The 27,007-nt window shown below is 40.2% G+C and overlaps 1 protein-coding gene across 1 annotated transcript in view; it reads left to right on the forward strand.

Annotated features, from left to right (window-relative positions):
- KIF16B (kinesin family member 16B) overlaps positions 1-14,291 on the forward strand; it is a 3,706,250-nt gene extending 3,691,959 nt beyond the window's left edge. Inside the window, exon 26 of the mRNA XM_044056090.1 lies at positions 1,552-14,291. Within this exon, the coding sequence (XP_043912025.1) occupies positions 1,552-1,710 (159 nt within the window). The 3' untranslated portion in view covers positions 1,711-14,291. The remainder of the gene's footprint in view (positions 1-1,551) is intronic.
- The last annotated feature ends 12,716 nt before the right edge of the window (positions 14,292-27,007 follow it).

The following is a 27,007-nucleotide window of genomic DNA, read 5'->3' on the forward strand; positions in this document are numbered from 1 at the left end:
AACTTCACTGTATTTCCAGTTCAGAGTCTGTGTGGACGATATATATACAACTGCAATTTGGTCAAATCCTCATGCCTTCATCATTCACTACAACTAGATCTGATGTCCAAAAGAAGTACAGTCTTTGGCTCAATTGTATCCAGGAATATCATTCCTTGTAGTTCACCCAAGGGTGCAAATAGCTAGGGATTCTGACCCCATAGTTGAGGATGAATGAAAGTGGACAACATCAGATAAAGAAGTTATGTACTTACCATAACTTTCCATCAGTGTTGTCCATTTTCAATCATCCTCAGCTCCTCATCCACTAACTCCCATCCTTTTCTAATGTCTGACTACTAGAGGAGCGAGAGGTTTCAAGGACACTACTGTCCTTTATGTGAGCTCCGGATATGCCATCCCCTCCTTTTGTTCTTTCTGGAAGAATGAGATTCTTCTTTTACTAGGCTAACTATGTCCTTTGTATTGAACTTCATTAACAGTTGTTCCTTTACGGTCTTCCTGTCAAGCTGCAGACAAGAGCTGAGGGATGTTAGGGGTGGTGCATTATGGTAGAGAAGAAGCTTGAGAGTATGTTAGAGGCCACAAGGTAGTGTAACATCCGAGGATGTGAGCCCATTAGTTGAGGATGAATGAAAATGGACAACACAGATGGAACGTTATGGTAAGTACATAACTTATTTTTTTCTTCACTTCTGGTAAGTCCAGTTTCTCAAAAGATATGCAATTCAGCGTAGTCGAAACTACCTGAAAGATATGCAGTGATTTTCTCTTAAATGTATGTATTATGGGGAAAAAAGATTAGAACTCCCACTTATAAGCATTTACATTTTAAATCTTGACTAGATGTGAATGTTGCTTACAATGTTAAGTGCTCTGCTATTTTTTTGTACAAGCAGCTTCATTTTTCAGATGTGTTTCTGTTCCATGTATACTAAAAGATGTGCCATAGCAAAAAGTGCCATTTGGAGAGTTGTTTAGTTCTTGTCCATTTTATTTCACCTTGATCTTTGGTGACAATAATGTTGCTGTAGGTCAAGTGATTTGTTGTCCTAAATAACTACTAAGTGCCATGCAGTAACTCAACTGAGGTACTCGTAGAACTAATTTTTGTGGACTCAAAGCAATTGTCTTCCATGTGCAGGCTGTTGACTTTTAATCTGAGTGCTACTTAACAGCTCTTAATCATAAAAACTAATTTTTTTTTTTAGGAAATGAAAGCTTTGAAATTTGTATAAAATAAATTGATGACTACCAAACAGTTGAGTCGTTGAATACATTACGTGCAGTAATAGTCCTATGTCAGTATCAGGAAAAAAAGATGGTTGACTTAGATACACATTAGTGAAAGCATAGACATACGTTGTGCTAAATATAATATTTTTCATACTATTATTAATACATTGAGTGAGATAAGTTTACAGCTGATATGCTATACTTAAACAACTACTGTATGCCATTTTGTTATCCCCTAATAGTAGACACAGAAGAAAAGAACTTTTAGAAAAGTTCTGTTGCAGCATCCAGTAATCATTTAAATTTTTTTTGCAGAAATACCTGCGGAAATTTTTCTCCATAATGCTGGATTCTCCATCTTCTCCACTGCACATTGACAAAATTGGGCTTACTTTGTCAAAACACTCCGTTTGTGAGCTCACACCATTTTTCAAGAAAGGAGTTTTTGACTTCAGCAGCCATGGAACTGGATGAATCCGACTTGAAGCACTTTTATTTTCCTTTCCTTTGTTAGAAAGGGACCAAGCACAGTGCCTTTTACTCTAAAGCATACAGGTGGCATGCCACCTGTGTCTGCTGTAACAAACTGTCTTGCGTTTTGATTCACTTTCCACTGTGATGAGTAGGCAAAGAAAACAGAAACGTTTCAGCCACTGTAGTTGAATTATTCAGAAAAAAAGCATAACAGTGTAACACTGGAATGTTTCCAGCCTCATGTCGAGCTACCTTTACAGATATTACCTAGCCTGTGTCTTACAAAAAGCTGGATGTATACCTGTACGCTAATGTATAAAATGATGGTACCTCCTGTGGAGACATTATCTGAAGCCCTACTGGACAGAATATACATTTCTACTTGTGTCATTACTAAATGACAAATGATAACTCTCTGCCTATTAGCCTTACTGCTTCTGCTGTTTATGGCCATTTTGACGCTATATTTAGCTTTTCATTGTATGATGGATGGGAGTATGCATTCTTGAGGTCTTTATGAGCATAGTGAAGTCCAAGACATTTGCAAAATTGCTTTTCTGAAGTTCAGATTTGAGACTACTTTATAAATGAAATGCAACATCATTTCAAACTGTGTCCTGTGGCATTTGTTTCTGGGGTAACATTTTCCTTTCCCTTGAAGAGTAGCTAAATGTACATTTATGAGTTAAATTTGATGCAGCATACTCTATAATTAATTAAATATTGTGATATCTTTGGGAACATTTTTGTTTTTATTTATTTTATTACAATGATTTTATTTATGAGAGTCCCAAAACCACCCCAGTGTCAGAACGGGTGACTGCTGCACTTTTGGGTACCAGCGAACAACATGTGCTCATTACTTGCCCATTTACAAAGGCTGATGGGCGTATTTTTACTATGAAGATATTAGAGCATCTTATGGGGCACTTCTTGTAGAACAGAATATTCTTTGTCAGGAGTTAGACCATGCTCACCATCTGTAGAGGCAGAGCCACCAAGCTGAAACTCAATTTTAGGACACATTCTTTTTCAGAGAACAGTATTGAACAGCACACAGTCTCCTAATTAATATCTGTGATTGTTGATGTTTGCAAAGAGAACTGGAGACAGAGACTAGGACATGCATAGATGAAGTTCTTTGATGTTTTTGGTGTTATTATTCATTTCACTTCATCTGCTTCTTTCCAACATGTAGAACAGTTTTTTTTTCATAAGCTGAAACATCCTTTAAAGAACAGCAAACTGCAGCATACAGTTTAATGAATGACTGCTGAAAGCCATAGTTTCTCTCCATACTTAAGGTTAATGCTTCTGTTTGCTCTCAGTTACTCTTAATTTATTAATATATAACAAAGCTCTGAAACTAGACCTGTATAAAAAACAGAAAACTCAGTTCTAGCAGTGCCATGTAAAAGGGTCATTGTGCAGTCAGAAAATAACTGGACGCTTGAGGTATTGGTTATTGCAAGATAACCCAGATTATTAAATCAAAAAAATTGTATGCAGTTCCTTAGAAAATCTTAATTGAGTGCACATTTCTGAAATAATGAATACTGTTATGATTTATATAATTTGCTGAATAGACTAGATTTTATACAAGTAGAGCAGTCCCATGCCTTTTATCTCCAAGTTTAAGCAGTAGCATATATTTTGATTGGACTGATGTATTTTTTCCCTTATAAACTGTAACTGGTAACATCAGTATCTCTAAAACCTCAAAATACGAATAATGTTGCTGTGATATATATGGCAATAACCTGGGATTTAAACAGCATTTTAACATTAGTTGTTTGTTAAACTGGATACTCAGTGATGTGCAATAACCTAGCACTTAAGGAGCATAAATCACTTGAGTGAAACCACTGAATCTCTAATGTCTTCTGATTATTTTCTTTTGGAAGATAATGTTCATCTTTGAAACTGTATGTTTTAGCAGGCATTTCGGCTGCAGTATTTTTATACAGGCTGCTTTCTTTTACTTATGCTATTCTTTTTTGAATGCTATAACTGCTGTGTTAATTTTAAAAAGAGAAATTCTAACAGCTTTCCTGATCAGTGCCCTGCCTTTGAGGTACATTAGCTTAAAAAAGAATTGTATATATTTTCTACTTTTTTTGTTTAGTTAGAAAAAGTGTATCTATTTAAGGTAGTCAGTTGGGTATCGACACAAACCAGGTAGGTAATAACCAGTAACAAGTAGCTCATGTTTTCAATTAAGGGATACTATGACCAAGACACCAAAGAAATTTCTTCATTGTTCTCTCAGTAGAAGTAATGGGGAATGCCCATTTTTAAGCCGATTTATTTAAGCAGTATTTGGTAGCCGGAAGGATGGACCTGTCAGAAGACTCTTTTTAGCCACAACCCAGGCTCAGAAGCAATAAACAGTGCAAGCAGACGTAAGCACCTGAATATCCAGAAATGTTCTCAGTTTATCTGCTTACCAGATGCGTACCACACGACAGCATTGTCTTAATTGTAGGACTCATTGTTTAAGATGTAATCTTCGTCCCACTCCAGCTGAAGAGTTGTGAGCTCAGCTAGGATTGCGTATATACAGAGAGTTAGTCATAGTCAAAATGCCTTTAAAACTTGATGAGATCCCTGAAAAGATAAACCTCTGCTTTTACTATTATAGAGTAATTAAACAGTAACCAGCCTTTCTTCGAGAATTTGCTGGTTCTTCGCACCAAGATAATACCAGTGGTTAAAGCTGTTGCCTCACAGCTCAAGAACCGTCCACTCAGTCGTGGCTTCCAGCTGCTTTTTGGTTAGAGACAGCTTGTTTTTGCATATCTTTATGGATTTTATTTGAGCACTTGGTTTCCTTATACGAATTAATAACATACTGCTTTTTGTTTGAGTACCCATTTGTTTCTGGGTTTGTCTTGCAGCTGTTTTGTCTCCAGGCTATCCCTGTAAAAGTGCCTTTAGCTTAAATCTGGTTAACAAAATGAAAAAAATGGAATAGAAGGGCAATGATGCAGACAGCTAACAACAGTACATAAGTGCCTTAATAATGACCACAGTCACACAAGTTCTCAGCAAGTGCAGAGTTTTAAGTACATTTTTAACCATGTTGTATTTGTTAATTTTATTTTAGCAGTAGCTTTTGTTTTGGCAAGTCTGTAAAATGAAATAGTGGCCACAAAGGTTGTGTTTTTGATGTAGTATGGAAGAATAATTCTGATAATGTTAGCTGATGTTGGGTTGTTTGCTGGAGCTATTATGGAGTAGGCTGTAAATGGTCTTCTCCCTTGCATGTAGTGTTGATGGCTGTATATCTTTGATAACTAGTTTGTAGAGTGAGCAACACAGCTTGTAGAGGACTAAAGGATATGAACCTTTAAAATGCCTAAAATGTTCACTGCAAGACATCATCTTTATTTGTATGCTGTGTTAAATGGCACGTCCCTTCACTTGTGGCAGGGATTAGTAGAAGAGCATCTTAATCTGCATATATTGCACCTGCTTTACTGCAGAATATTTTATTCAGTGGTGCATTATTTATTTTTTATTTTTGGAAAAAGAATAACATTATATATATAAATATATATATATATTCTGTATTACCATTTAGAAAGATGCAAATCCCATTTTGTTGTATCAGCCAGGCCAGAAGGTTGTTTTGACAGTTTTCAAAGACCAGCGAAGTTATTTTTGCTAGGCTTTACAGTTGCTTTATTAAACCCTTTCCTGTGATACATCCTTCCCATTGCAAAATTTATGTCAGCTATGTAATCTCAACCAAAAAACAGCAAAATATCTTACATAAGGTCTGCATGTACAAGTAAAGTAACTAGAAATCTGCCACTCTGGTGGCATAGAGGGATAAAGCCCGAATTACAGCCCAGTTGACCTGAGTTCTATTAGTGGCTCGGGTGAGAGATAACTTGGGTGACAGAGCAACAAGGATGGATGAGCCTGCCTTTCCTTAGTGGAGGGCACTCATTGCTGACTCTCCTTAAGGGGAGGCATGATCCAAAGAGAGGAGTTACCCTCAGATGCAATCAGCTAGCGTGGGGGGGGGGGGCAGGAAAAGGGAAAAGTAGGAAGGGTGTATAAAATATAACTTCCCCACTGGACTGAAGCACAGACAGCTGAGTGTGAGGATACTTCTAAAATACATGACCAGCCTCAGCAACACCCGAACAAATCCAGAAGGTAGGAGGATGCTGACAGACCCAGCATGGACATCGGGTCCCTGGAGGTCAGGCCAGTTCTCCATCCTTTGCTGATTCACTTACACTTTTTCTCATGTAACCATGTTGATGTGGGCACTCTTTTGAATGACACTAATGACTTTGTGCCTATGGCTGGCCCTGCAAACCCTTCCCTGTTTTCCTGCCACTCTTACTCTTAAGTGTTTCCTTACATTTTATTCTTAAAAGCTTTTGTGGTGATGTATATAACAAGGACAGCAACTAGAAAAAAGAAGGTCTCTCAAATATCCTTAAAGATCTTCAGAGCTAACACTTGGGACCCAGCTTGGTATCTCTGTGACTCAGCTCATACTGTTGTATGGTCCAGCTGCATTTTTTTTTCTCAGAAGCTGCTGAACTCAGAGGCACATGCATCTCATGCATTTATGTACTGTGATGTTGTATCCTAAATTTGCATAATGCACTTGGCCGTTGAGCCTGCCATTTCTTGCTGATACTTGCACAGCTCAGTCTTGAGAGTGATTTATGTAGTGGAAGAATCCCCATGTTCAGCCGCTAAGGCAGTAAAATATTTTAAGTGTCCATGTAGCAAACATATAAACAGAAATGTTCACTGGCATTGATTTTGCTGCTACAAATGCTTGCTGTTCAAACCAGTCACTTAGAGACATTGGATTGAAAGAACTCCTGACCTTCCTCACTATCATGAGACTGGAAGAGGTTGAAGGAACCCAGAGAAAACTTCAACAGCAGGGTTACATGCAAATCTCCAGGTCTTTGCTGAAGCACCTTTCAAAGGCTAAAGAAACTGAGGACAGGTTTTGGAAACACCCACTTGGAGGTAAGTCCATTTCAGAAATTACTTTCTGGTCCATGCTTGTTGTGTGTTCATCCTTAGCTAGTAAGGGTTTGCACTCATGGCCATCTTTCACTCTATTAGGTGATGACAGGTACAGAGGAGGTGCACATCCAGTTCCAGCCCTGAGGTGGACTCATCCAGGGTCCAGATAGTGCCTCTTTTTTTGTTGGTCAGTTAGTCAGAGCATAGGTAAGACCTGTCTTTTCCTGGTGAGTAGCTCCTTGAGTCACCAATCTATAGTCCTCTAGTGTTACTCAGGACTCAAGACTTCTCTCCCCCTGGCTCAGCAGCATTCAGTGGCCCAGGTAAGAAGAGGTTTGTTCTACTGGGTCTTCCCATATAAGGGCTTTTAGTTTAGGCCTTTGAATTTTGAGAGTGTGATTTGAAGTCTGGTGGGAACTGGCCAAAAAGGTGCGTGATTGCACCCTTATGGAGCATGACCTGATACCAGGATCAAGCTTGTGTATTTCTCATAGGTTCATACACCAGTAACCTGTCACCAGGCACACACTTATTGCACCCACTAGAAACTCAACACCATGCTCATCTTCCATGCATGATCTTGACTCTGCTAGAATTCTTAGGACCAGTGATTCCCTCCTCACTTGGTTTCCTCTGAGACAGCTGAGGAGGTAGAAACAATTTTGAGAGAGACAAAGTTTTCACCTTTTCTTACAGTTCCAGAAATGTCCCATTCTTTACAGAATCCTTGAGAATCATGAAGTCTTACACTGATTGTCCTGTACCCTGCCGTGCCTCGCATTTGAGATGCTTTAATGAGTATGTGGGGAAGGTGAATAAAAAGATGTGGGTTTCCCTGTCCAAGTGTATGATACTTGCAGCCTGGAAACACCCAGAATGTTCTTGTTTATCTCCCAGAAAAGCAGATGCTATTTATAAGGCAATGATTAACTTTAGTACGATCCTGACCAGGTGTCCTTGGGATGATTTTATGTGATATCACTGATCTAGCACAGGACCCAGAAACTACAACACATTTCTATTTTTCCATCAGATAAGGAGTCTAAAGCTTTGGATGTGTTTGGCAAGAGAATATGTCCCATTTCCACCACTGGAACAAACAATGAAAAGGTTTTTCTCCTTCTATGAGCCTGGGTGTAAGGGAAAATGGTTAAGAATTTGAGTGCCAGATCAATAGTGGACTTACTTTATGACATGCTATAGTTTTCACTATGCCGCTGCTATGGCAATGGCAGTAAGTTGAGGCATTTGTCTGTGCAAGATGGTCTGGTTGAGGTGATCATTTTTCAAGGAGCAGCTCAAGTATGTCATCTTGGATTCTCCTTTCAAGGAAATGGTTTTATTCAGCCAGCCTTCATAGAATCTGGTGGATGACCTCCGAAGGGAAAGCAGAATTTCTCTAGCATTCTTTAGCCCCCCAGTTCTTCTAGGTCTAAACAGCCACTCTCCCAAGAAGTCACTTCACAGATAGAGGAAGGCAGTTGGGTATCATATGGACTTTACCCCATTGTGTTGCAGCCAGGTAACTCAACGGGGTGGGTCTGCTGACCTATCAGTTGTAGTCCATCTGACCACCAAAGACCACCTTGGACAGCAATTACCTGTGTTTTCCTCATCTTGAAGAGTCATCACTAAGAACCATTGGGTTCTTGATATATTCAAGGATAGCCATATCCTGGGGCACTTAGGTCTTTCTCCAGGAAGGGCTTTACTCTGAGATCAGGCCATCTCCTTATAGCTGTTGAGACAAGCCCAGAATGTACTCTTCAGTCTCTGCAGCTTTATTGAGTATGTCCACTGCATAAAGCTGCAGTTAATGGCTGTCCATGGACTCATACCACCCCTTCTACAGAGCACCTGAATTACGTCAGTGGATAAGATGGGTGTCTTTTGGTGCATCAGTGTCTGGGTGTGCACAGTGAGTTCTTTAATTTTACCATGGTTGGGGGAGTACTTTTTAGTGCTGAGTGTTACTGCTGTTTGGGCTTCCCTTTGTACTCAGTGTTTACCAAAGGAATTGATGTTTTATATGAAACCTTGTAGGAGACCATTCTTCTGCCATGTGTTCCATTACCTGGATGATTGGCTTCTGATGGACGTGTCAGGAGAGTCCCTGATTGCGTTCTTAAAATGGTTGATCCTTTAACTACAGTTCCTGAGGATGACCATAAATAGATTGAAATCCTTTCTGATCCTGTCTCTTAGGGGATTGCTGTCATGTAGTAGGGCATTCTCAAATTTCAGTCATTCTTCCATGTGGTGAGCCGATGAGGTTATGGATCTGGCAGGCTAGGTGAAAATATTCAAGAGTGGTCTAGGTGAGGATTTATCAGAATGTCCAGATTTGCCTTCAAGGTTTGATGGCTGCCATAATCTTCATTGTGACACATAAAGGCCTGAGAATGTAGGTGTTTTAGTGGATAGTGAAGTACAATTGGTGACATTGTCTCCACATGCTCATGGATAAGTACATGGTCTTAGACACTGCAATGGTGGAAAATCTCTAGCAGTATTCAGCTGGGTTACCCATTCCTGTCCCTGAACCTTTCACAGGTGCTGATGGTAGGCGCTTCACTTATGGGATGCGGATCTCAACATGGCTGCTTTACAATTTAAGGGAACAAGTTTTCTGTGAAGAAGGAAATCCTTGTTATCCAGTTGGAGTTATGTCACGTCCTCCTTACCATCAAGGCTAAGGAGGAACTGCTGATTCTAGGGCTACTTTTCACTCAAATATGTTGTGTAGTTTCTAACAGGGTGGAAAGGAGCTGTAGAGAGAGAGCAATTGTTGCCTCAGCAGTTCACATTATGGGTAAAGCAGAATGTGCTGGTAGGCTCTCTGAGCTGATGTTCCAGTCCTCTTCTGGAGCAGTGGGTATAGGAGGTGTGCCCGGTTTGGATCTTCCAGAAGTGGAGCACTTCAGGTATTGATCTGTTTGACACCCAACAAATTGCCCTTCTGTCCTCTTAATCTTGATGCAGTAAGGCAAGGGGGAGTTTATTGTGGATGTGTCCTCCATCCCTTGGTACTGGGTATTCATGTCTCCTTTTCTCCCATTCCAGTTCCACATCGACGCCACACGATCAAGACTAATACTCATCATATCATAGTCAGTGAGAAGGCTGTGGTTCCCAAACTCATGGGTTTTTGGTAATGCAAAAACCCTCTCATTTCTGTCCAAGGAAGTTCACTAAGGTTGGGGAACAGACTTTTTCGTACTGTAGACTCAATGATCCTACCAGGTCATCCAGGTGAAGTATCAGAAATGACTGAAGCTGCCAAGAAGCCTTCCTCCTGTTAGACAGACTTTGCTAGTTGGAAGAGCTTTGGCATTTGAATAAAGCGCTTCCTGATAACTGCGTGCCATGGTTAGTTTGCAAGTGATTCTGGTTTACGGTTTATCTTTGGCACTGGTATGATTTGAGACGCTATTGTTCTAGGATCTGTGCAGATGCGTCAGCTATTTCCACATATCTTGATCTTGTAGAGGGCAAGAATGTTGCCCAGCACTGGTCCATCATGCATTTTCTTAGAGGTTCTGCATCAGTGTGGCCCCTCCCTGACCCCACACCCCTGTGCCCATCCACACACACATGTACACTGTGTGAAACCTGCCGGTATAAAGTTTATATCTTGGCAGCTGATTTTTCTGGTGGACATCTCTACTTGCAAGGGCTTGGAGATTCAAACCCCTCGTGATTGTGATCCATAGCAAATCCCTTTGGAAGTGTCCTATTTCCTTCTAAGAGTTCTTTCTGAGTTGCCCTTAAACCAGTTCATTTTTACCTATTTTCTTTGTTGGGATGGAATCCAGGGGGAGGGAGAGAGCAATCCAGCTTACAGGAAATGTTGCTTGGCCTAGAAGTCCAAATTTCTTTTTCTTGCAGGAAGCATGGCATATGACCTGAAGTAGCCTCTGTTCCACCTGTTCAAACAGCCTGCTCTAACAAACCTGATTGAAAAGGGCTTACTTTATGTCTCAGTGAAGGTGCACTTCTCTTTATACATCTGCTTGCTTGCACCTAGAATCCTCTTTGGAATCTCTCTCTACAGTTGAGCAGTTTCTTAAGGGTTCCCACATTTAAAGCATATAAAGAAGGCAGTGCCACACACACACACACACACACACACACACACACACACACACACACACACACACACACACACACACACACACACACAAATTCAAGATTTTTTAACTTTTCTAACAGAAAAAAAGTGCTGCTTCCCTTTGAAGCAAGTGACATTCATACCAGTGGTATTCTTAACTTGGAAAACATATCTCTGGTAGCTATTACTTCAGCCAGGGGAGCTTCAGGACTACAGGCTTTAGTAGACAGAGAACCTAATGCAGTTTTTGACTAGGACAGGGTGTCCCTTAGAGCTCTAAAATGATCACTCTGTCTTTTATTCCAAAAGTAATGTTGGAGCAGACCCTGAATCAAACCATTCCATTTCCACTTTTCTCCTCATCCTCCAAAAAAGGGAGGAAAAACACTTGCTTCTGATAAATATGCATAGACAAGTGTGGCGTTGTAATGACAGAACTAAAGACTTCAGAAAATCACAACAGGTCTTAGCCTCGTCCATGCCAGGGAAGCAGGGCAGACCAGTTTTCAAACAGACTTGCTCTACCTGGTTGGTGGGTTGCATTTCTTTCTTTTATGATCAGTGAGAAAATGTTCTACAGGATTGCATTAAGGCACACGGTACTAGGACAACAGCTGTTAACAGCTACTTTTTTTCAGAAATGTTTCAACTCAAAGTATTTATGGGGCAGATACCTGGATCCTCCACTTTTCTCTAAAAAAAACTTTCCTTGACTAGAGTAGGATTTGCCACTGAAGTTTTGCAAGGCATGTATGCTCCCTCCTCCTAGGTCTGTGGCCACTTCTCACTTGTTCCACTCCTTATGACTGAAACTGCAGTAGTGATCCTTGCATTAAAACAAGAACACATAACTACATGTTTGAGTCTAAGCATCACTGCTGCTGTATAGACTCTTATCTGTCTTCCTCCTCAATAATTTTTTTATGTGAAGCTAGTAAAGCCTAAAAGTAGAGGCAGACTACTGCTTCTGTTTCCGAGTTCTTGCCACTTTATGCCATATGTTCTCTTGATGTGTGCCTCCATACAGGGGACATTCAAAGCTGTATAAGTTAGACTGGACAACTGGATTTATGCCTGCAGTATAATTCCCACTCGTATATGGTACTGCAGCAGTGATCCTTATACTGGAATGGTCACTGTTATTGTGGACTTTACTTAGGTTTTCTTTCCAAGACACACACCGCTAGTACATATTTGTGATGGGGCAGTTTATCAGCACCTCAAATATTTAAATTCCTGACTTTGAAAATGCCATTTTTGACAAATATTTTCATATTGCCTTATATTGATGATGTGTTGTGTGCATCATCTACAAGGCATTCTTTACTCCAAACTTTTCTCGGTCCCAACAAGTTCCATTCATTGCATATATCCATTAGCCTGGACAAATCATCTTTCAGGGTGAATTAATCTGTTTTATCAGACTGGAATTGTCTTGGATTTAATCCACTACTGGGCATTTTGTACTCTGTGCCCTGCTTCCAGATGCCTGCACCTCTGGTAATGGTGTCTCACAATCTCTATCTGGTGGCACCACTTTCATTTTCTGTCTGTATTCCTCCAAATGTTTATTGCCTCTCTAACCTGCCTTAATATGTAGGACTCAAAGTAAGTGGTTTACTGATATTAGTTCCAGAACAACATTAGATCAAACTGAATTTAGAGATCAGGTTCTTAAAATGCCTTTAGAATGACTTTCTCCTGTTTGTCCTCTACATGATGCTTAGGGTCTGTATTATATTATTGAAGACTCATGTATTCGAAAATGTAATAGTCGACCCATAAATGTCGAAAACGTCAAACGTTGAACATTTCAATGGAGATCTCTGTACAGTGCAGAAATTGAAGTTTTCCATTGTCTGCACTGTATGGAGATCTCGGAGTTGGTATATTTAAGTAACAGGGTGGAGTATGTTACAGCATTTAAATGGTTTGCTTGGGTGGGTTTTTGTATTTTTTTTGTACTTATTTGACGTTTGACATTTTCGACATTTATGTCGAATACATGAGTATTCGATAACGTAATATAGACCCGATGCTTACTCTGGCTGCGTACAAGGTAAAGGTAGGCAGTTCATGTATACAGCTGTTTATAAGGAACATTCATAATATTTTTTACCATCCTCAAAATAAATACTGTATGTCCTACTGTCTTATAAATTTTTTAAACCCACAATTTATCTTTTTCAGTTTGAACAGTAAACAAGTAGTCTGGTAGCACAGTAAACAGGAAGGTACCTGAATCCTGCATGCTCTACAGGAGGAAACTTTGCAGGACTAGTGGTTGGATGCATATCACAGCTCATTCATAGTAACAACTCACATTCCTGAGGGGGCTTCTGACTTGTACATTCACTGCTCATTACTAATTCCCCTTTGCTGTAGATAAGATTCACTGGATCACTTACATTCTACATTAGTTTCAGTATTTCAAGAGTTTTACTTCCCAAGCCTGCAAAAAGAAAAGTGGATGTCATATACCCTAATAATGATAATGATTTTGTCCAGCTTTTTAGCCATAAAGTGGCATTTCAACATAGCAAATTTTATTTTGTTAATGTATGTTGTGTCAGTAATAGGGCTTATTACTTTTCCATTCTGAAAAGGTCAGATGTTTGACCCTGACAAGAAGCACTATTTTTTCTTTGTCTTTTGACCACAGCCTTGGAATACTACATTGTGCTGCATGCTATGTTTTCCGTGTTAAAGTTAGTTTAAATTTATGTACAGTAGCGTGCTTATATTGTACTACGTCTCTGCTGTCAATTGGCACCATTCCAAATGCTCATAAAGCTTTAAGGATGGATATTAGTTATGAAAAACATGAACAGGTACAGATTACTACACTGACATTTATATATACACTAGAAACTGTCAACCATTTCACTAAATGGAAGCAGTATTTCGTGTATGTCCAGATCACTGTGTACCCTTTCATTAAATTATATGTTAGGGTAAAACACTGGTAAATATCTGCAGATAACTGTCGTTTATTGTACAGTCTGTGTTCAGTCACATTAACATAAAATTATATTAAGTATCAGAAGATTTTGAGACAATCAGCAGTCTTCCATTTACAGAAAATAAGATGTATAGTGGTTATTTTGTTAGTATAAATCAGCATATTCCATGATACCCAAAACTAACCACTAGCCAAAATATGCTCTGAATTTTGCACTCTTGTTATTTCAGCTGCTTGTAATTACTAGTATGAAGTGTATACAGAAACTAAATAGAGTATTACATACTGTATTTTTGTACTTAAAGCTGAAATATGTAAAATATATGCACCAAAGTTTGAACTGTCGAAGGGAATTTGACTGTATACTACACTACAGATGCTTTTTTTAAAGGGTCATATTCTTTAGAGCCTCTGTAAAAATAACTTGAATTGTTTTATTTGTATTAGCAAGCACATTTGTAATATTTTTACCATCCTAATAAAGCAAATTGGTTGCTGTCATCTTGTTACGGAGTATTTATTTTTCCTTTTATGTTAGCACATAAGGATATAAAATAATAATGGCACATGAAGATGGTGTTTTCTTGCACTGAACGCAATCAGAGCTATAAAATAATCAGTGCAACTAGGATTTGCGGATGGTTATGTATGTTTTATAGCTTGGAAAATCACTACCTTGCTTTATGAATGCTACTAACAAATCATGGAGGATAAAAGAAGATGCTTGCCAATGATTTGACATGCAAAACAGTTATAGCCCTTTTGCTTAATTGTCTAGACAGAAGCAGTATTTTATAACCAAGAGGGAAAGGATGAGAAAGGATTAAAGGTTCAGAGCATTGTCAAAAATTGTCAACAGAAATTCTTAAGGGACTGTATTTTTCACTCGCTGAATATCCAGACTTCATGGAGAGGATGTTAGTGGCATATTTAAGTGATGACATACATGTTAGATTTATTCTTCTAGGAAGTTTGTATGAGCTTTGTACTGTGTGGTGCAAAGCATTGTTCTGAAGATGCTCAGATTTCAAAGTAAGTAAATTGATTCATATGAACTCTAAAGTTTGATGTGTATGGTCTAAGTTCTGTACATCTCCTTTTATGTATTTTTGTACCTTGCCACTGTTCAGAAGTGCAGAAAAATTTTAGCCTTCTGTTTTACAGACATAATATAAGCTTTATAACAATATCTTCTGATTTCAGAGTCCACATACAATTTTATCCTTTCTAATGCAAAAATACTAAATGTACATAAGGGGCAGTGCTTTTAATGTGTGTGATAATTAGTCTGTAATTATTCTTTGTAGGCTGACCATTGTGAGTATATGGTTTACTAGCCATCTTTTTATGACAAGTAATGGCTATATTGAGTGTTCTTTCCTTAGGTTTATAAGTTCTTACTAAGCTTATTGAGAAGGCAGCCATTGATAAGCTCAGCCTCTTCACCTTGTACTGCTGGGAGACTAACAACGTCCCAATGAAATAGACTTTCTCCACATAACTCTGTGACAATTTGCAATCACTCACCCAGTTGTCTAGATTAGTTGTAAAGGTTACTAGTAGCCTGTCATTGAATTGGGGGATATATTGGGTAAGGTATCAGTCAGACCATGTGGTGTTGATGTGGCAGTATAGGATTAGAGCTGTAAAATGAGTGCTCGGTCACTCATAGCATTGAAGGCTACACATAGATTACCCCTCAGGAGTTTGTATGACACTGAGTAGAAGTAGGTGAAGTTGTTTAAGAAGTGCAATAAAGTGAGTTATTGGAAGGGGATAAGCAAGTTAAGTAATTTATTCCTTTAAAGAAAGGTATAACAAAGGTGATGAAGGTTGTTAAGAGAGCTATGTCCCAGGTGAGGAGTGGAGCAAAGCCAGGAGGCAGAGAATAAGTATTTTAGTAATGGTTTGAAAAGATGAAGGTGTGAGATAGACCTGATTGATATAGGAATTTATTCCAAGTTCTATCTACAGCATTGGAATAGAGACTGACCCCAGTAGCCCTTGAGGTTTAGAGAGACTGACCCCAGTAGCCCTTGAGGTTTTAGTTAGTAAGCAGTTTATCATTTGATCAAAGGGGATGGTTTGTATTGTTGTATAGGGCTAATTGCTTTACAGGCAGAAGGATATGGATGATTTTGTGGGATAAGATGAGCTGAGTATAAGAAAGGTAATAAGAAAGTTTGAACCATTTAAGTGTCTTTAGTGTTAAACAGTGGTGGGTTTGGTAAGGATTATTGCAAGTCAGTCTGGCAACTTTTTTGTAGCACTCTTCAAGTTTAGAACTAAGTAAGGCTTGTGGGTTGGTCATGATGGGAGCTCCATGTAGGAGAAAGGGGAGTAAGAGGCAAGTGTAGTAACTGTTTCCTTGGCAGAATTTGTAAGAATTTTGCTTTCAGTAGGGTACCTACTTTTTGACTGGTTTTCTTGATGCTGTTGTGGATATGTAAATCGAATTTAAGGTTATCGTTAATTGCCATGCCAAGTAGGTTTGATGTGGGGTAACATCAATCATTGTTTTATTTAAGGAAGAAATTTTGAAGTTATTTTTTTTCATGGAAATATGATTTTAGAAAAAAAGAGAAGTAATTTACTATTTCTGGGGAATTAGTAATATCCTGTAGCCATCTTTCAACAGAGTTAAACTATCAGATGTGGCTCCTCCTTTTTGAAGGGGATAAATTATTTTTTTTCCCATAGAGAAGGAGTAGATCTTTTCATTAGAACAGAGACAGGATAGGCTGTGGAATTGGCAGCCAGCTTGAGGTATTCTACTGAGAGCTTATCTGCTGACAGAGAACTGGGTTTCATTTTAAGAAGTAGCGATTTGATGTTGGAGGTTACATGGGTTTTAGGGAGAAATAGTGTATGTTTGCTTTCTAAGGAGAGAGCATGTCAGGATTGTTAGGAGAAAAATATTTAGTAGTGGCTTTAATGCTTTGTAGAAAATGTGTGTTAAACTCAGCAGCTATTTTTGAGGGAGTGTTATTACATGTTTTTTTAAGGGTTTTTAGGGTTAGAACACTGATTTAGTAAGGTATTATTGTAGCAGATTTTCTTCTCTGCATTAGTCTCTCTTTAATACAGTTACATAGAAGTGTTGTAGGTTTTGGGGAGCTATATGCCCTCATGATATAACCAGGAAGTGGTATTTCAGAGTCAAGTATGTAGGGTTGTAGCTATGTTTCAGTTATGGTAAGAATGTCCGATTTATTGTGCAAGATCCAGGGGTGGAGTTCTAAGATTTTATTATAGTTGCTACAAATATTTAAAAAAATGATTGTAAGCTGTTTGAGTGCTTTCAAGATAGGTGAGTTGTAGTTTAAATGTTCTGGTAATGGCGGTGTGGTCCTGTATTGGAAGGAGATAAGTAGGCTAAGTCGAAAGAGGGGTTTGACTTGGGATGAGTTTTGAAGGCTATTGAAGAGTCATAATGGGAGGAAGGCTGCGTTGGAGTGATGAGAGAGAAAGATGGATAGGTATGGTAAGCTTGTTTTGGTTTAACTTTAAAACTATTAGTTTTATTTTGGTGCAGTAGGTGTGAGGGCTTAGTAATTTGAATTTGAAGTAAAGGTTGGATGAGTCGTATATATTAGCAGGGATTAGTGGTGATGTTAGGTGATATGAATGGCTAGAGAAAGGATGCAGTGATATTTAAGAGAAACATGGTTTGTAGAGAGAGAAGTCACTGGGGTAACAAATACAGAAGGGGTAGGAGCAGATAGCTATGTGCGGTGGATGAAGTAAGTAAGTGTAAGGGAAGATAGAAAGTTAAGTGCTTCAGTGCAGACTGAAGGTTTAGGAGTTATGTGTATTATGATGACTGGGGTATGTCTATATTTATGTTTATGTCTTTAAGAGAGATGGCAAGTAGGTAAAATTCTAGGCAGAAAACAGGTCCTATAAATGTAATGGCATGAGGGGTGGCTTGGGGAATTGGGGGTGGAAGAGGTGCATAGCAGGAAAACAACTCCTACAACTGCAAGAAGAGTCCTTATCTGTTATTCTTTCAGAGGAACAATTTTATGCAATAGGAATGTATTCTAACACTTGTTTTGGAAGCAAACTGAAGTTACAGTAGAGCTGTTTGGAAGAAGTAAAGCTCTGCAAAACACTATGAATTTACAGGTGAGTTATCTTCAGACAGCTTCAGTTTGTCAGCAAACAAGCTAAGTGCAGGAAGGTCAGTGCTAGTGGCTCAACAGGGAAGATGCTTGCATTTGGAGCTCAAGGACCTGAAGGCTTTGGGCTCTGTTCCCACCCAGGGTGATTAGATTAATTTTTATCCATCATTGAACATAATGCCCCCTTCAGTATGTACCTGAACAGGTATATGCAACAACTGGAACACCCACAGAGGTTCTTCACAAAAACAGAATGTAAATAAAATGTCCTATGCAGATCACCTCAATGCCCTATCTCTGTATTCTGTTTCCTACAGACTGTTCAAAGACTGTCTATGACTGGTATACAAGGCATCATCAGATGCACCTTTTACTTATCTACAAAATGAACAGCACCCAGATCTAAAGATTTAAACTTGATTGCTAGGTATGTATCTCAGTGAATCCCCATTCTCTGGAGTAGGCTTCCCATGCATGTGAAGATGCGACCTACACTAACCCTATTCAAGCTCAACCAGGACCAGTGGATGGAAAATCAGAAATTCACCCCTTGTCTCACCTGTGTCTCTGATAGACAGAGACAGACATTGAATCATGCCATAACTAACATAAACCACCTTAAAATAACCTCTAACATGCAATAAGTCATGGGCTAGTTTTATAAAGGCAGATGTTCTTCATGTTTCACTGTTGCAGTCATCTCATTTGGGTTATCCCTGCCAGAGTAGCCTTTGGCTTTGTATTTCTGCGTTGGTTGCTGTTGCTTGACTACTGACGTCAGGTCATCAGTAGTAAAAAGTAAGGCAGCCGATGCTATTACATCAGTCTTTCTTTCTGTGGAGCCCGAAGCAGAAGCAGTTCACACTAGTGCTGGTCAGCCGTTACTTGAGTTTCATCTCCGAATTGAAGTTGGTCTTCTAAAGCTAAGTACCCCATTGGGGATCCTTTTTTCTTCCACTAACCGATGTCAGAAAAAGTTAACAGCTGTCTTGCCTGTGAAAATCAAATACCACACCGAGACTTCCACTCTTACTGCGTCACTTGTTTAGGCCCAGACCTCAACATCCTCCATTGTAGCTTCTGTGCTTTGTTCAATGCCATAACTATCCATCGTTTGGCCCTTATTGTAGCCAGATACTTTCATTTACAGTCTTCGAATTCCAATATGGCTTTGGTAAGCCTTACAACAGCAGATCTTCTGAAAAAAACATAAAGATAAAGACAGAGACAGACCGCACAAGTCCAAACCTACTGATGACGCTTCCGTTAAGCTAGTCATCAGTCCTCCGGTACTCAGTGAGTTGCTTTTGCAGCCCCTGATGCCCATTTCTTTTGATTCACAGGCCACTACTGAGACCCTTTCGGAGTCCGTTATGCCACAAAAACTCTTCGACTAAGGATCTTGCGGTCATCTCTACCTTGGATGGGTCCGGAGCTGCTGAGCAGGCACCAGCTTCCCAGGAAGTCCTTCACACTACCGAATCTCGACACAAACCAACGTCTTTCGTAACTACCGTTCTTTCAAAAACGACTGAGTTTCTTTAGGACCAGGGTTCGAACCACACCCAAAAAAACGACAACCCACTCTCAGGCACCTGCTACCTTGCCTCATTCTCAAATGCTTAAAATGGCAGAAGACCTTATCATGCTGATCAAGGGAAGCCAAGCTCCCCCCTCAAAAAGGAAACGAGATCTGCCCCCTGTAGTTCTATCTGAACAAGAGTCAGATGAATCTGATGCTTCTGACTATGAAGACTTGCAACCCTTCTCTACTTATGAGGATTCTGATGCAGCGGACTCCATTCCTTCAGCCTCTCCCCCAGAGGATTTTTCCTCTGGAGAAACCCTGCTTACTTTAAGGGTGCACTTCCAGTGGGAGAGTCAGGACTACCCTCAGTACAAAAAGAGACTCATGGAATTCTTAGATCTTTTGCAACACAGACCCTTGCAATCCCCCCAGTCCTGGATGTTGTGGATGATGTTTTCCTTGAATCCAGCTTGATTCCTGATGCCCTACCTCCTGCTCCCAGAAAACTTGACAGGTACTATAGAGTCCCTGACTCACACAAATATCTTTTTAAAAATCCAACAGCTGACCCTGAGGTCATTTCTCAAGGGCCAAAATGAATTAAAGCAACCTCTGCTAAGAATCCCACACTCTCAGACAGGGATTCCCGAGCATTGGACAGATGGGGTAAAAAAGTATACACCTCAGCTACTCTTGCTATCAGGGCACTAAATTGTCAGTTCCGTATGCTGAAATTTCAGCAACATCCTCTGGAACTCCTTAAACAAAAAATGTCTTCCCTTCCTACTTGGCCAGAATCTAAAGAGTTACAAGACTTAATGCATTCTGCAAGCCAAGTAACTAAACACACTTTGCACTGTGGATGTTCTTCATGTTTCACTGTTGCAGTCATCACATTTGGGTTATCTGCTTGCAGTAGCCCTCAGTTGGCCTGATTATCAAAGTCTTGGGTCCTGCATCAGTTGCTGTCTCATCTTCCGTGAAGTCAGGTAGTCAGGAGTATAAAGCATGCAGCCAATGCTATTACATCAGTCTTTCTTGCCGTGCAGTGCCTGAAGCAGAAGCAGTTCGCAAGTGCCAGTCGGCCAACTCCTGAAATTTTCGTTTTCGAGTTTCAGAACCGAAGTCTTCAACTAAAGGCAAGTACCTCATTGGGGAAACTTTTTCTTGCTCTAAACCGATGTCAGTAAAAGTCAATAATTGTATTTCTTGTGGAAAGCAAATACCTCATAAAGATTTTCATTCGCACTGTATTCCTTGCCTTATTGTACCTCACTGTCAGTTTTGTGCCTTATTTAAACCACAAACTATTCATCGTCAGTACATTTTCGCTTCTACATATTTTGGTACTCTGTTCAATTATCCAGATATGTCTCTGGTAAGCCGCCTGACTACCGACATTCCAAAAAAACGCAAAGATAAAGATAGCGGAAGGTCACCTAGTTCCAAAGCTGCCGATGACGCTTCTCCTAAGCTAGTTGCCAGTACTCAGTGAGGAACTTTCGCAGCCCCTGATACCCGCTACTTCAGATTTGCTGGCCTCTTACTGAGACCCATTCGGAGTCCAGTAAGCCACGAGATGTTTCAACTGTGGAACCTGCGGATGTCTCTACCCTGGATGGGTCCGGAGCCACTGTGCAGGCACCGGCTTCTGAGGGTGTATTCAGGCCTACTGACTTGCATATTAAACCAATGCTGTCTTCTTCTTCTAGGCCTAAAACTCGAACCATGCCTAGGAAACCGATGCCCAGACTGCATGGTCAGGCCTCTATGCCTAAAAAACAAATGATAAGAATGGCTGGAGACCTTATTACTTTAATCAGGAGAAGCCAACCTTCCCCCTCTGAGAGACCTAGGACTGAATTTGCTTATGGTACTTCTGACCAGGATTCGGAAATTTCTATCTGCTCTGATGACCAGGATTTACCCTTATCTACCTATGAGGATTCTGATGCAGAGGACTCTATTCCCTCTGCTTCTCTCCCAGAGGATTTTTCTTTTTGTGAAACCTTGCATACTCTTAGGGAGCATTTTCACTGGGAAAGCCAAGATTATTCTGATTCTAAAAATAGGCTTAGAGATTTCTTACTCCTGTCCCAACACAGGCCTTTAGCTATCCCTCCTGTGCTGGACATTATTGATGATGCCTTTTCGGAATCTAGCTTGGCCCCTGAGTCTTTACTTCCTGCTCCCAGAAAACCTGTTAGATATTACAGGTTTCCCGATTCTCACAAGTTCCTTTTTAAAAATCCTACTGCGGATCCTGAGATCATTTCACAAGCATTACCATTTGACAATTTTCTCTAAATCCAGAGCTGGCCTTACCACTGCAGTCTTGCAGGGCCTTATAGCTGGTCCTAATGCTATCTAAACTCCTCCTCCCATCCTTAGCTTTGGGAATCTACCCAAATGTGATGACTGCAACAGTGAAACACGAAGAACATAGTACAGTTGTGTACACTTACAATAAATGTAGATGTTCAAGTGTATTCACTGTTGCAGTCCTGGTTACCCTCCCTCCAGCCCCCTGACTTCTTTTGGCTATACCTCTATTCTCCTTTACTATACTTAAAAGCTTTTTGGTGTATTTGCTTTTTTGTTGGAGGTATAACCTTGTGTGTGTGTGTGTATATGTATATTGATCAAACAGTCCCTCAGAGGGGCTAGCAACTTGAGGCCCTCCAGAAGAGCACCAATGCCAGCTTGGGACCTTAACTTTGTCTTGGAAAAGCTCATCATGCCCCCTTTCGAACCAGCTTGGTCTGCAGAGCTAAAATTTCTCTCCTGGAAGACAGATTTCCTTCTGGCTGTCACTTCATCCACAAGAGTCTCTGAGCTGCAAGCACCCATGGCTGTGGAACCCTTCATCATCTTCCATACAGACAGGGTATCCCTCAGAATTAACCAATCCTTCATGCCCAAGGTGGTGTCCAATGTGGTTCTCAACCAGTCCATTCATTTGTCCACCTTCTTTCTTAATCCCCAGAACAAGGGGGAAATGATTCTTTACTCTCTAGATGTGCACAGACAGCTCAGATTCTATCTGGACAGGACTAAATCCTTCAGAAAGTCTGATCAATTGCTGGTTAGCTTTGCTTCTGGGGCAGAAGGCAAAACCATCTCCAAGCAAGCCATTTCCAAATGGATAGCACACTGCATCCATTTCTGCTCCAAACAGCATGGAAAGCCTCCTCCCAAGGGGGTCAGGACAGACTCCAGCAGAGCAGCCTCCACCTCTGCAGCTTTTCGAAGAGGAGTCCCCACCAGGGACATCCTTGAGGCTGCCACCTGGGCATCTGTTCACACTATTACCAAGCATTACCACCTGCCTCTCTTCCCAAAATCCAGGGCAGGGTTTGCCACTGCAGTCCTACAGGACATCCTAGCAAGCCCTTGGTTTCCTTGACTGCCTCCACCCATTTCCTCAGCTTTGGGAATCTACCCAAATGTGATGATTACAACAGTGAAACACTAAGAACATAGTACAGTTGTGTACACTTACCATAAATGGAGATGTCCGAGTGTATTCACTGTTGCAGCCCTGGTTTCCCTCCCTCCTTCCCCCTTATTCTCTTTTCTTTCCTTACAAGGGACATATTGGTATTTATTTTCCACTGGTGGGGTTCTTCCACCAAAACCTGGCCTCCTACTTTGGGGGCTCCTGAGGTTAGAGCAAGGAAAACTGATGTAATGGCGTCTGCCTTAATTTATACTACTGCCGACTTGATGTCAGTCATCAAGAGGCAGCAACCGATGCAGAAATGCTAAGCCTCTGGTATTCAGGCTGGCCAAGGGCTACCCTGGCAGGGATAACCCAAATGTGATGACTGCAACAGTGAATACACTCGAAAATCTACATTTATGTTAAGTGTACACAACTGTATTTTATAAAGGCTCCAGTAGTCATTCGCCTAGTATACACCTACGAACATATCAATGTTTGTGGAGAGGAGGGAAGCAAACTAAATTTAGCTGAGAGAGTGCCAGAAAGAGTATAACTAATTACCTGAAGGAGAAAAAGGCCAGCCAGTCATGTAATAAATGTTTACGGTTGCAAGCATAGGTTCTGTGGTAGGGAACTCACTACTATTATAAGTCAATGGACAATAACAAGTAGAACAGCAATCCAGTGCAAGCCTTAAATGAATAATACAGTGGCCCCCAAACAACTTTACAATGGTACAGTCCTAGATCCCTGCTCAAAATGTACCTGTGTAACTGAGGATGTACGAGCAGTATTCAGACTTGTTTTGTTTTTGTTAGCAGAAAGTAAGGTGTTTCAGAGAGAAAGTCTTGTTTTTATCTTATGCTAGTGAGCATCTAGCATCAAGTAACAGTGTGAAAGTAGTAATTGGAAGAAGGAATATTAACTTGGGAGGGTTTGTCAATATTACCATCGTGGTAAGGTTTATATAATAAGTGTGGACTCTATGCATATTATCCATGGCCTCAATAATCCTGACAAAGAACTTAACCAGGCTGAAGCATTATGTTATATCTTTTACAAAGCCGAACTGATGTGTATTCAGGGTTATAAGGCCACATATATCAGTATTTATTTTCATAGCCTTGCTACTAATAATAATATGATTAATATGCCTGTAATTCCTTGGATCAGTTGAGGGACCACCTTTTGTGCAAGGGCACCACAACTGCCATTCCCCACACCTTGGAGTCATAACCAGTGAAGAGACTCATGTCAAAGAGCTGATGGAGGGGTTGTGCTAGGCGAGACATTGTTTCTCTGTAGACTTTCAAGGATATTGTTAGGACCCATAGAAGTAGTATTTTATTTTTGAACAGTGCCAAAAGTACTTTGTCCAAATTGATCTCAGGAGGTGGAATGGAGGAGGCAGAGGGGAAGGTTGTTGGAGTGAATTTGGAAGATAATTTGTCCACAGGAATATTAACAATGTCCTTGGGGGTTAGAGATGAAGGTACCATTGGACAGAAGTTCAGTACAGAATTGTTGGTTACTTCTAAGATTCCAAATATAGCTGGATAAGGCTTTATGGTTGTATTTTGAATTAGTTGCAACCCTAAGTTCATAGTTGACCTTGCATTTCCTAATGGTAAATCAGAAGCAACCTTACCGGTTTTAAATCCCTTTTATAATGAAGAAATGTACACATTTTAGTGATGCCCATAGGCTTTTTCTTTGTTATAGAGTTTGTTAATGTGGTTCCACTTTATGGGTTCAGCTTTAAATTTGCTGTTATGGTTATGCCATATTGGTGCAGATACCTCAATGGAGCTATCCAAGCCAGAGTAAAATTCAGAGCAGTAGGCAACAGCCTCAGTTGCAAGGTTTGCTTGAGAGTTATAGCATTTGTGATTATCTGTGGGATTGGTTTTGGAGTAATCACAGAAAGTAGAAGAGTTATTAGGGGAGACAAAGTACATTTTCATAGAGAAGATCACAGTGAAATAGTCAGATTTGACTAGGGAGGGAGTAACAAGCTGGGTGGTGCAACTGAGAGAAATGTTAGGGAGGATAATCTCAAGAAGAGTAACACTTCTGGTGGGTAGGGGAGCAATAATGAAGTGCATTGGTAGTTGCTAACTAGCAGCCTCAGTCAGTATTCAGCATTCAGCAGCTGCAAAACATGCTTCAGCCACCAGGTGATAACCAACTAGAAGCATTTCAATGCAGTTTTCAGTTAGTTGTTCCCCCTTCTAGTGAGCTGCCTCCACTTATTGGCAGAAGCATCCTGCTGTCTTTAGTCTTTTCTAATACAGCTGAAGGACTGGATGGCTTTCATGGCATCAGAGTGGCCAGTAGTAGTATAATTATTTTTTTCCTTCATTTTCCACTTTTGCTTCTGTTTTGTTCTTTCTGGTTATGTCAAACCTGCTTGTCGCCATAGCCAAATAACTGCTGAACCAAATTTAGCCATGTTGTGCATGTTTACATTCATAATTACAAATTCATATTTTGTTTTATATTGTCATGACTTTAACAGAACTATGTTCATTCAGTGCAGTGCAGCCCTGAACTATTTAAGCAAATACAAAAGATGAGTATTTTCGAATCCTGTTTTTACCATTTCATGAAAAGAAGAGCAAGAGCCATTCATAATATCCACTAGAAGAAAACGTTTACATTGTTCAACTAGAGTAGAGACATATCGCACTGTCCTCCGTGGTACAACATCAGTGCTTTCCTCATTGCCCTGATTAGATCATACAGTGCCGCAGCGGTCAATGTCATTAGGATTCGCACCGTTGGAAATGAAATCCAGATCATTGTCTAAATATGCCTCTGTCCTATCCATAAGGGGTCTTATGTTTCAGTGAGGTGGAGATCTAGGGCTTCCGCTGTCTGATTCCTACTGTTAGTCAATGTTGTGGTAACAGCTGCACAGTGATTAACAATACAGTGTTCACAAGAGGTAACAGCAACTCAATAAGGGATTATTGGATTATGGTAAGATGCTCTGCTCAACTGCCACAAGGCGAAACTAAAGCAGCAGAAACTGTATATTTGGATATATTATACACCTTCCATTACAAGTTTACCATCAGGAATTTCAGTGTGCATGCATGTGCAGGACAGAGTAGCACACGCAACCCATAATACCAGTATTTACTTATATGTATGAAAGGCTGCTTTTGATTGTACCAGTGAAATGTCTAAAACAGCTGCTCTGTGACCTCTCATAAAACTACTCTCCAGCAGCATCCACAGTCCCCAGTACTGTAGTTCAGCTAATCCACTGAACAGCAGATCATTTGCAGAGTTAGACATCTTCATAGCACATTACTGCTTCTTGTTTGTGTTGAAGAGAGTGAGGAACAAGGCATAGCTGAGTGCCTCCTTATATCGTACTTGAGCTGACCTTATCAGGTGGTGTTTTTTTTCTCACCTCTCTACAGCTTCAGATTGTTCAGTATTTTCATGCAGCATCTAAATACATAGGAGTAATTTGGTGTTACAAGTCAGAAGAGTCTGGAGGAGAGGCACAGTAAAACTCTGAAATGAAACATCAGCTACAAGAGAAATGTCTGTTAGTACGAAGAGACACCCTGTCCTTATGAAAATAGTCTTTCAAGAACAATGTAAGGAAGCTGAAGCTGCAGGCTGAAAAGGAGCCTGAGTCAATTTTTCTAAATCAAAATTAAGGTCCCAGGAAGGAGGAATAGGCTTCCTATTTGGTCTCAAATCTAAAAGCCAAAGGGGGAGTCAAAGGCAAACAAACAGCAATAGTTAACAGGTGTTCCTTAACAGAAGAATATGCCAACCCAGCATTGAGCAATTCACACAAAAGAGAAAGAACCAAAGAAACATCCACATTTTGAGACAGACCCCAGACGAAAAATCTCTTCCATTTGGATAAATAAGATTTTCTAGTAGTGGATTTCCTGGCCTCCTGCAGGACCCAAATCATGTCCTCAGAAAAAAGGAGTCTGAAGGTGATCAAAACCCTATCACCTACAATGTCAGTTGAAGACTGGACAGGTGGTGATGGATTAGAGATCACTTGTCTTGTGTGAGTAAGTCCATCCTGTGAGGTAACTTGTGATGATTGCCCTTGGGTAAATGCAGAAGAAGAGGGAATCAATGT

This window comes from Protopterus annectens, chromosome 1.part2 (assembly GCF_019279795.1).
Source record: "Protopterus annectens isolate FY-2018-M chromosome 1.part2, PAN1.0, whole genome shotgun sequence".
NCBI lineage: Eukaryota > Metazoa > Chordata > Ceratodontiformes > Protopteridae > Protopterus > Protopterus annectens.